The sequence below is a fragment of the Echiichthys vipera genome (assembly GCF_963691815.1).
Source record: "Echiichthys vipera genome assembly, chromosome: 9".
Lineage (NCBI taxonomy): Eukaryota > Metazoa > Chordata > Actinopteri > Perciformes > Trachinidae > Echiichthys > Echiichthys vipera.
The window spans coordinates 42,501-52,500 of NC_139834.1; the positions used below are offsets into that span (position 1 = coordinate 42,501).

A 10,000-nucleotide genomic window follows, 5' to 3' on the forward strand; every position below is an offset into this window, starting at 1 on the left:
GGACACTTTAACACACGTTTATGCTCCTAGAGGACACTTTAACACACGTTTATGCTCCTAGAGGAACCTTTAACACACATTTATGCTCCTAGAGGACACTTTAACACACGTTTATGCTCCTAGAGGACACTTTAACACACATTTATGCTCCTAGAGGAACCTTTAACACACGTTTATGCTCCTAGAGGACACTTTAGCACACATTTATGCTCCTAGAGGACACTTTAACACACGTTTATGCTCCTAGAGGACACTTTAGCACACATTTATGCTCCTAGAGGACACTTTAACACACGTTTATGCTCCTAGAGGACACTTTAACACACGTTTATGCTCCTAGAGGAACCTTTAACACACGTTTATGCTCCTAGAGGACACTTTAACACACGTTTATGCTCCTAGAGGACACTTTAGCACACGTTTATGCTCCTAGAGGACACTTTAACACACGTTTATGCTCCTAGAGGACACTTTAACACACGTTTATGCTCCTAGAGGACACTTTAGCACACGTTTAGTCTCCTAGAGGACACTTTAACACACGTTTATGCTCCTAGAGGACACTTTAACACACGTTTATGCTCCTAGAGGACACTTTAGCACACGTTTATGCTCCTAGAGGACACTTTAACACACGTCTATGCTCCTAGAGGACACTTAAGCACACGTTTATGCTCCTAGAGGACACTTTAGCACACGTTTATGCTCCTAGAGGACACTTTAGCACACGTTTATGCTCCTAGAGGACACTTTAACACACGTTTATGCTCCTAGAGGACACTTTAACACACGTTTATGCTCCTAGAGGACTCTTTAACACACGTTTTCTGTGTACAGTGGAATGTTTATTCAGAAACATGTTGTTTACAGCGTTTCATTCATTATTTATTTACATTTTCACACAAACAGGAAGAAGAAGAGTGAAAAAGTACAAATGAGCAAAGAGTTAGAAAAAGACTTTAGAAACACCGACTGTACAGAGTGCACCTGAACGCATCATGACAGCTGTGATGTCACACACACACACACACACACACACACACACACACACACACACAGATAAAGTCGCAGTATTTATTTATATGATCTGAATTTTGTGCTGAACTCTGTTTGATCGAGTTAAATAGGAGAACTGCCGTTTCCTGTGCTCCTGAACACACCACAGTCTTTGGTGTGACTCTGAACTGAACGATATTTAAAGATGGCCGCCGCCCGGTGGTAAACACTGTCAGAGAGCTGACATTAGTGTCTTTCAGACGCCTGCTGATGTGTCAGTGAACGCATCAGTGATGGACGTGCGTGTGCAGCCGTCAGAGCCGTGAGGCGCTGACACTGAAACGCTGAGAGCGCTCAAAGCTCCCACGTCCCGGGGAACTGGAACGCACCATAAATGACATCATTCAGGCGGCGGACAGTAACCACGGATCAGCCAATCAGCGTCAGTGTGACAGCAGCAGCGCCCGCTCCTGTGGTGGGGCCGTGAATAAACCTCTTTAATCCCACAGATGATAAAGTCACAGTCTCAGTTTGACGCCGTCATCTTTAACAACGAGGGCCCTGATTGGCTGCCACAGAACGTGACGTCACAGGTGAAACACACCTGCCACAGACTTTAAGCCTTAAAGGTTGAACCTGCAGAACGATCAGCTCCATCTAGAGTCTCCAGATCGTCTCAACAACAAAGTATAAGTCCAGCAGTGGGGTTGCCAGGTTGGTCAGACCCGGCCCAGCAGTGGGGTTGCCAGGTTGGTCAGACCCGGCCCAGTAGCTCCAGGAGAGCGGAGTCTGTTTGAGCCTGTTTGAACCCGTCCCCTCCAGAAAACCACAGCATCAAAACAAGGATTAGAGGAGTTTGGCTGACAGTTAGCGTTAGCCGTTAGCGTTAGCCGTTGCAGCTAAGTGCAGATGAAAGTGATGTCTGCAGGTTCAACCTTTAACGGTGCAGAGCGGCGGCCGGACTCAGTTTCTTCTTCATGGGTGTGAAAGAGCGCAGGAGACGGTTTCTGTTTTACTTTGAAAGAATCGAGGATAAAAGCACAGACGCACAACACAAAGGTGTCACTGATGACTCATCAACAGAGAACATCAGGGTCACGAGAAGCTCCTTCGCTCCGTCAGACTCTTTTATAAAGCTGCATCTCATTGGTGGTGAGTTCACGGACCTCTGTAGAAAACAGGCTCAGCTCGTCACCGCTGTGACATCATCGTCTGATTGTCGCTGCAAAACATTTTGATCCTGAAACGTTGAAAAGGTCGAAACACGGCGTGGACTCGCTCCTCTTATTGCTCTCAGACCCGAGACCCGTCAGAGCCTGACAGGAAGTTCGTCTCAGGAAGATGAACGTGCTAAAAACGCGCTAGCAACACACTAGCAACGCGCTGGCAACGCGCTGGCAACGCGCTGGCAACGCGCTAACAACGCGCTAGCAACACGCTAGCAACATGCTAACAACAGGCTGGGAACATTTTCTTCTGAGAGGAATGTTTAACTTGAACCAGCGAACAAACACACTGGTCTTTGGGGTGTCACTGGTGTTGGTGGTTTTTGGGGTGTCACTGGTGTCGGTGGTTTTTGGGGTGTCACTGGTGTTGGTGGTTTTTGGGGTGTCACTGGTGTTGGTGGTTTTTGGGGTGTCACTGGTGTCGGTGGTTTTTGGGGTGTCACTGGTGTCGCTGGTTTTTGGGGTGTCACTGGTGTTGGTGGTTTTTGGGGTGTCACTGGTGTTGGTGGTTGTTTGGGTGTCACTGGTGTTGGTGGTTTTTGGGGTGTCACTGGTGTTGGTGGTTTTTGGGGTGTCACTGGTGTTGGTGGTTTTTGGGGTGTCACTGGTGTCGGTGGTTTTTGGGGTGTCACTGGTGTTGGTGGTCTTTGGGGTGTCACTGGTGTCGGTGGTTTTTGGGGTGTCACTGGTGTTGGTGGTTGTTTGGGTGTCACTGGTGTCGGTGGTTTTTGGGGTGTCACTGGTGTCGGTGGTTTTTGGGGTGTCACTGGTGTCGGTGGTGTTTGGGGTGTCACTGGTGTTGGTGGTTTTTGGGGTGTCACTGGTGTCGGTGGTCTTTGGGGTGTCACTGGTGTCGGTGGTCTTTGGGGTGTCCCTGGTGTCGGTGGTGTTTGGGGTGTCACTGGTGTTGGTGGTTTTTGGGGTGTCACTGGTGTCGGTGGTTTTTGGGGTGTCACTGGTGTTGGTGGTTGTTTGGGTGTCACTGGTGTTGGTGGTTTTTGGGGTGTCACTGGTGTCGGTGGTCTTTGGGGTGTCACTGGTGTTGGTGGTTGTTTGGGTGTCACTGGTGTTGGTGGTTTTTGGGGTGTCACTGGTGTTGGTGGTTGTTTGGGTGTCACTGGTGTTGGTGGTTGTTTGGGGTGTAACTGGTCTTTGGGGTGTCACTGGTGTCGGTGGTTTTTGGGGTGTCACTGGTGTTGGTGGTCTTTGGGGTGTCACTGGTGTCGGTGGTTTTTGGGGTGTCACTGGTGTTGGTGGTTGTTTGGGTGTCACTGGTGTCGGTGGTTTTTGGGGTGTCACTGGTGTCGGTGGTTTTTGGGGTGTCACTGGTGTCGGTGGTGTTTGGGGTGTCACTGGTGTTGGTGGTTTTTGGGGTGTCACTGGTGTCGGTGGTCTTTGGGGTGTCACTGGTGTCGGTGGTTTTTGGGGTGTCACTGGTGTTGGTGGTCTTTGGGGTGTCACTGGTGTCGGTGGTTTTTGGGGTGTCACTGGTGTTGGTGGTTGTTTGGGGTGTCACTGGTGTTGGTGGTTTTTGGGGTGTCACTGGTGTCGGTGGTTTTTGGGGTGTCACTGGTGTCGGTGGTCTTTGGGGTGTCACTGGTGTTGGTGGTTGTTTGGGTGTCACTGGTGTTGGTGGTTTTTGGGGTGTCACTGGTGTTGGTGGTTGTTTGGGTGTCACTGGTGTTGGTGGTTGTTTGGGGTGTAACTGGTCTTTGGGGTGTCACTGGTGTCGGTGGTCTTTGGGGTGTCACTGGTGTTGGTGGTTTTTGGGGTGTCACTGGTGTTGGTGGTTGTTTGGGTGTCACTGGTGTCGGTGGTTTTTGGGGTGTCACTGGTGTTGGTGGTTGTTTGGGTGTCACTGGTGTCGGTGGTTTTTGGGGTGTCACTGGTGTCGGTGGTTTTTGGGGTGTCACTGGTGTCGGTGGTTTTTGGGGTGTCACTGGTGTTGGTGGTTTTTGGGGTGTCACTGGTGTTGGTGGTTTTTGGGGTGTCACTGGTGTTGGTGGTTGTTTGGGTGTCACTGGTGTCGGTGGTTTTTGGGGTGTCACTGGTGTCGGTGGTTTTTGGGGTGTCACTGGTGTTGGTGGTTTTTGGGGTGTCACTGGTGTCGGTGGTCTTTGGGGTGTCACTGGTGTCGGTGGTCTTTGAGGTGTCCCTGGTGTCGGTGGTGTTTGGGGTGTCACTGGTGTTGGTGGTTTTTGGGGTGTCACTGGTGTTGGTGGTTGTTTGGGTGTCACTGGTGTTGGTGGTTGTTTGGGGTGTCACTGGTGTCGGTGGTCTTTGGGGTGTCACTGGTGTTGGTGGTTGTTTGGGTGTCACTGGTGTCGGTGGTTTTTGGGGTGTCACTGGCGTCGGTGGTTTTTGGGGTGTCACTGGTGTCGGTGGTTTTTGGGGTGTCACTGGTGTTGGTGGTTTTTGGGGTGTCACTGGTGTCGGTGGTTTTTGGGGTGTCACTGGTGTCGGTGGTTTTTGGGGTGTCACTGGTGTTGGTGGTTTTTGGGGTGTCACTGGTGTCGGTGGTCTTTGGGGTGTCACTGGTGTCGGTGGTGTTTGGGGTGTCACTGGTGTTGGTGGTCTTTGGGGTGTCACTGGTGTCGGTGGTCTTTGGGGTGTCACTGGTGTCGGTGGTCTTTGAGGTGTCCCTGGTGTCGGTGGTGTTTGGGGTGTCACTGGTGTTGGTGGTTTTTGGGGTGTCACTGGTGTTGGTGGTTGTTTGGGTGTCACTGGTGTTGGTGGTTGTTTGGGGTGTCACTGGTGTCGGTGGTCTTTGGGGTGTCACTGGTGTTGGTGGTTGTTTGGGTGTCACTGGTGTCGGTGGTTTTTGGGGTGTCACTGGTGTCGGTGGTTTTTGGGGTGTCACTGGTGTCGGTGGTTTTTGGGGTGTCACTGGTGTTGGTGGTTTTTGGGGTGTCACTGGTGTCGGTGGTCTTTGGGGTGTCACTGGTGTCGGTGGTCTTTGGGGTGTCCCTGGTGTCGGTGGTGTTTGGGGTGTCATTGGTGTTGGTGGTTTTTGGGGTGTCACTGGTGTCGGTGGTCTTTGGGGTGTCACTGGTGTTGGTGGTTTTTTGGGTGTCACTGGTGTCGGTGGTTTTTGGGGTGTCACTGGTGTTGGTGGTTTTTGGGGTGTCACTGGTGTCGGTGGTTGTTTAGGATGTCGGTGGTTGTTTAGGGGGGGGGGGTACCAGGGAGGGAGGGGGTCCCAGACGTTGCCGTTGAACTTTAGTGCAGAGACGTCGAGTCCAGACTGTGACGCCCTGAAGAGGCTCAGCTGCTGGACTCAGCTGCTGGTCTCAGCTGCTGGACTCAGCTGCTGGTTTGGGTCTGGACTCACCTGAGGATCAGTAGTTCATGGTCCCCTTTGAGGACTGCTGGTCTGCTGGTCTGAGCTGGTCTGAGCTGGACTGAGCTGGACTGAGCTGGTCTGCTGGACTGAGCTGGACTGAGCTGGACTGAGCTGGTCTGAGCTGGACTGAGCTGGTCTGAGCTGGACTGAGCTGGACTGAGCTGGTCTGAGCTGGACTGAGCTGGACTGAGCTGGTCTGAGCTGGACTGAGCTGGACTGAGCTGGTCTGAGCTCGTGATCTGAGTCTAGAAAACCGTGCTCCTGATTATCGAGCGCAGTAAAAACGTTAAAAAGGACCCGAGCGTAAAAAACCTGCAGTGGAGCTTTAAAGTTGCACCTGAGGCGGGACCGCGGCCGCCAGCAGGACGTGACATCATCATCCTCCACACAGGTGGATCCCAGGAAGCCAGCCCCGGGGTTGGTCCGCGCAGATGTCCGTCAGCGTCCTGATTGGTCGGTCAGTCAGACCAGAGTGCCAGGAGACGGCTGCTCTTCTGCTTGTGCGGCGGGAAGGAGTCGTGGTAGAGCGAGCCGTCCACAGACCTGAGAGAGAGAGAGAGAGAGAGCGGTGAGGTCACGGCGTGGGTCTGAACCCGGACAGGTGAGCCGACGCCTACCTGCCGTGCAGGGGCTGCCCGTGGAACGTGGCCGAATGCGGCAGCGTCCGTTTGTGATGAGGCGCGGCGTGTTGATGACTCGACTCCGTCTGATAGGTCGACTGCTGGAAGACGCCTTGAGTCCTCCGCCGGCCCTGCGGAGCTCCTCCCCCTGCGGCCTGACCTTTGACCCTCCCGTTCACCTTAGCGCTCACCTTTCCGTCGGCCTGGTTTTGGTGGGCGGAGCCTATCGTGTTCCTCAGGTACCAGTCCCTCAGACCTGTCAATCACACACGTCACCCGGGTCACAACCTCAACCTCGACCTCGACGCACCTTAAAGATTCTAAACCAGGACTTTCAGGTCAGACCCTCAAGTCTGAGCCCCCCCACACAAAACCACCCCGGGTCCCTCTCAGCAGCTACGCTCACGCTGACACTTTGTGTTTTAACTTCCTGCCCTTCACAATAAAAGCACACCTTCTTCCTCTCAGACGTAAATGACACGCAGCTCTCTGATGTCACAGGAAGTGCTTGATTGGCGCTCACCTTCCAGGGCGAGGGCCTTGTGGAGGCTCCTGGTGGCGTCCTCCAGCTGGGCGTCCTGGGCGGGGGGCAGCTGCGGCGGTCGGGGGGCAGCAGGTGGGGGTGGGGGTCCGGCTGGATGGCAGGCAGAGGAGGATTATGGGAATCTGTCTGCACCGGGAGGAAGGGGCCGCAGGATTTGGTGCGGGTCACTTTGACTCGGCGCTGGTCGCCCGGGTGACCGCGGTAGGTGGGCGGGTCCGCCGGCGGCTGCTGGGCGGAGAAGGCGTCGTACAGCAGCTGGTGGTGCGATGTGATTGGCTGCCTGCTGTTGGGCTGGGACTGTTGGCGCTGCAGCTGCTGCTGTTTGCCCCACACGTAGTCCAGCAGCACCTCGCTGTACCCGCCGCCTCGCCCTCGCCCCGCCCCGCCCCCCTCCCCCAGCCCGTTACTCGTCCTCACCCTCGTCCTTCCGTCTGTCAGCGTCTCGGAGCTCCTGAACTCTCCGGCGGCGTTGGTTCCTCTGGACCCCGCCAGGCCGTTTACCCACAACCCCCTCTGCTGCGGCCCCCCCTCCTCTTCAGCGGGGGCGACGCGGTCCAGCACGCCATCGGAGCTGTTACTGTGACGGGCTGCGTTCACCCTGACCCCGCTCTCCCCTGCTGGTCCTGGGTCAGAGGAGGAGGCGTCCTGAGGGGGGAGGGGCTTATGTGTCTGAAGAGTCTCAGGAGGGTCCGTCCTGAAAGACGAGAGGGACGCGTGACACAGAGGAGCTAACAGCTAACAGCTAACGGCTAACAGCTAACGGTTAGCTGTTAGCTGTTAGCGTCGCGGTGGTCATGCTAACCTGTGCAGAGAGTTCCTCGTCTTGTTGTGGAAGAAAACCTCGACTGGAGACCCAGAGACCAGGGGACGAGCCGGGGACACGCCGTCCTCTGAGACACACACGCACAGAGGACTCAGGATATTAAATATTAATATAATAATAATAATAATAATAATAATAATAACAGTGTTGATGATGTCATTTCCTGTTGTCTCTTCACACTAACTCTTAAATATGTTTCACAGAGAGTTTGTTACCGTTCTCCAGACCTGCAGAGTCTGACGTGGAGCTGCTCTCAGACCGCACTGTGTCGTCTGCACACACACACACACACACACACACACACACACACACACACACAGACACACACAGACACACACACACACACACAGACACAGACACAGACACAGACACAGACACACACACACACACACACACACACACACACACACAGACACACACACACACACAGACAGACAGACACACACACACACACACACACACACACACACACACACACACACACACACACACAGACACACACACACACACACACACTTTCAGAACAAAGGCAGGAAGAAACAAATTTCCTCGTCTCCGTGAAACAATGGCTTCTCATCTACTGCCAGCTGTGTGTGTGTGTGTCTGTGTGTGTGTGTGTGTGTGTGTCTCTGTGTGTGTGTGTGTGTGTGTGTGTGTGTGTGTGATTCTGTGTGTGTGTGTGTGTGTGTGTGTGTGTGTGTGCGTGTGATTCTGTGTGTGTGTGTGTGTGTGTGTGTGTGTGTGTGCGTGTGTGTGTGTGTGTGTGTGATTCTGTGTGTGTGTGTGTGTGTGTGTGTCTGTGTGTGTGTGTGTGTGTGTGTCTTTGTGTGTGTGTGTGTGTGTGTGTGTGTGTGTGTGTGTGTGTGTGTGTGTGGTGTGTGTGTTACCTGTGTGGCAGCCTCTGTGTACGGTCCTCTTCCCGTGGTGTGTGTGTGTGTTGTGTTCAGAGTCGCTGTGTTTCCTCAGAGCGGCGCTGAATAAAGTTTTCTTCGGCTTCGAGCGCTGAGAGTCTTCCTCCTGCTCACACACACACACACACACACACACACACACGCACAGACACACAGACACACACGCACAACCACACACGCACACACACACACCACACACACACACACACACACACACAGACACAGGTCTGGTTATTCATATTCTGCAGGATGACATCACAGGGTCAGAGGTCACGTGTCTCACCTCTGCTCGACACTTCCTGGTCCCGTGGCGAGACGCCCCTCCTCGCCGTCGGACACAGGGAGGCTTCTCTCCCGCCTCCAGAGGGAAGTCAGTGGGAACCGCCCCCGTCAGCTCCTGACCAATGAGAACACAGCTAACATGACATCATCACTCCATCACAGACTCACTCCTGATGCCTGACAGCTCATCAGCCAATAAGATCACAGGACAGGGCTGAGGGGCGAGCAGGGGGCGGGGCCTGTAACAAAGGGGACTTTACTGGAGCAGCGCGGTCAGTCCCTGCTGCTGTCGCCCAGGTTCATCCAGACCAGATGTCCTGGACCTGGTTCTTTGGGTCCTGACCTGGACCTGGTTCTTTGGGTCCTGACCTGGACCTGGTTCTGTGGGTCCTGACCTGGACCTGGTTCTGTGGGTCCTGACCTGGACCTGTTCTTTGGGTCCTGACCTGGACCTGGTTCTTTGGGTCCTGACCTGGACCTGTTTCTTTGGGTCCTGACCTGGACCTGGTTCTTTGGGTCCTGACCCAGCTTTCAGGGACCACAGGTGAGGGTAGGAACCAGGACTGAGGGGTAGAGCAACTGCAGCTCCGCCCCCGCTGCTCCATCGTCCCCTCACTCGTGAACCAGATCCCGAGGTCCTTGAAGTCCTTCACTTGGGTCAGGACTCGTTCCAGACCCGGAGGAACAATCCAGCGGTTTCCTGCTGAGAGCCACGGGCCTCAGATTCAGAGGTGCTGATCCTCATCCCGGCCGTTTCACACTCGGCTGTGAACCGATCCAGTGAGTGCTGAAGGTCCCTGACCCACGACGCCATCAGGACCACGTCAGAGACCAGATCCTCAGCCCACCCACCTGCAGCCCCTCCCCACCACGACTACGCCTCATATCCTGTCCATGAAAACCACAAACAGGATTGGGGACAGAGTGCCCCCCCTGGAGGAGGCCGACCCCCCACCGGGAACCACTCCGCCTCACTGCCCAGGATCCGGACCCAGCTCTCTCTTTGGGGGTACAGAGACTGGACCCCCTCAGAAGTGACCCCCTCACCCCAGACTCCCCCAGCACCTCCCACAGTATCTCCAGGGACCCGGTCATGGGCCTTCTCCAGATCCACAAAGCACATGTAGACCGGATGGGCCCACTCCCAGACCCCCTCCAGGATCCTGGAGAGTGCAGAGCTGGTCCTGGTCCAGGTCCAGGACTGGATCCACCTGGTTCCTCTTCAGTCTGAGGTTCTACAGGACCAACCTCCTTT

The 10,000-nt window shown here is 54.5% G+C and overlaps 1 protein-coding gene across 1 annotated transcript in view; it reads right to left on the reverse strand.

Moving 5' to 3' along the window:
- The window catches only part of LOC310951943 (uncharacterized protein), a gene marked incomplete at its 3' end in the record, with an annotated part of 15,160 nt that overhangs the window by 3,302 nt on the left and 1,858 nt on the right, over positions 1 to 10,000 (reverse strand). The window contains 9 exon segments of the mRNA XM_083920429.1: positions 5,554 to 5,810; positions 6,042 to 6,108; positions 6,183 to 6,441; positions 6,709 to 6,789; positions 6,792 to 7,423; positions 7,532 to 7,619; positions 7,768 to 7,824; positions 8,440 to 8,569; positions 8,747 to 8,860. Of these exon segments, the coding sequence (XP_083776555.1) occupies positions 5,554 to 5,810; positions 6,042 to 6,108; positions 6,183 to 6,441; positions 6,709 to 6,789; positions 6,792 to 7,423; positions 7,532 to 7,619; positions 7,768 to 7,824; positions 8,440 to 8,569; positions 8,747 to 8,860 (1,685 nt within the window).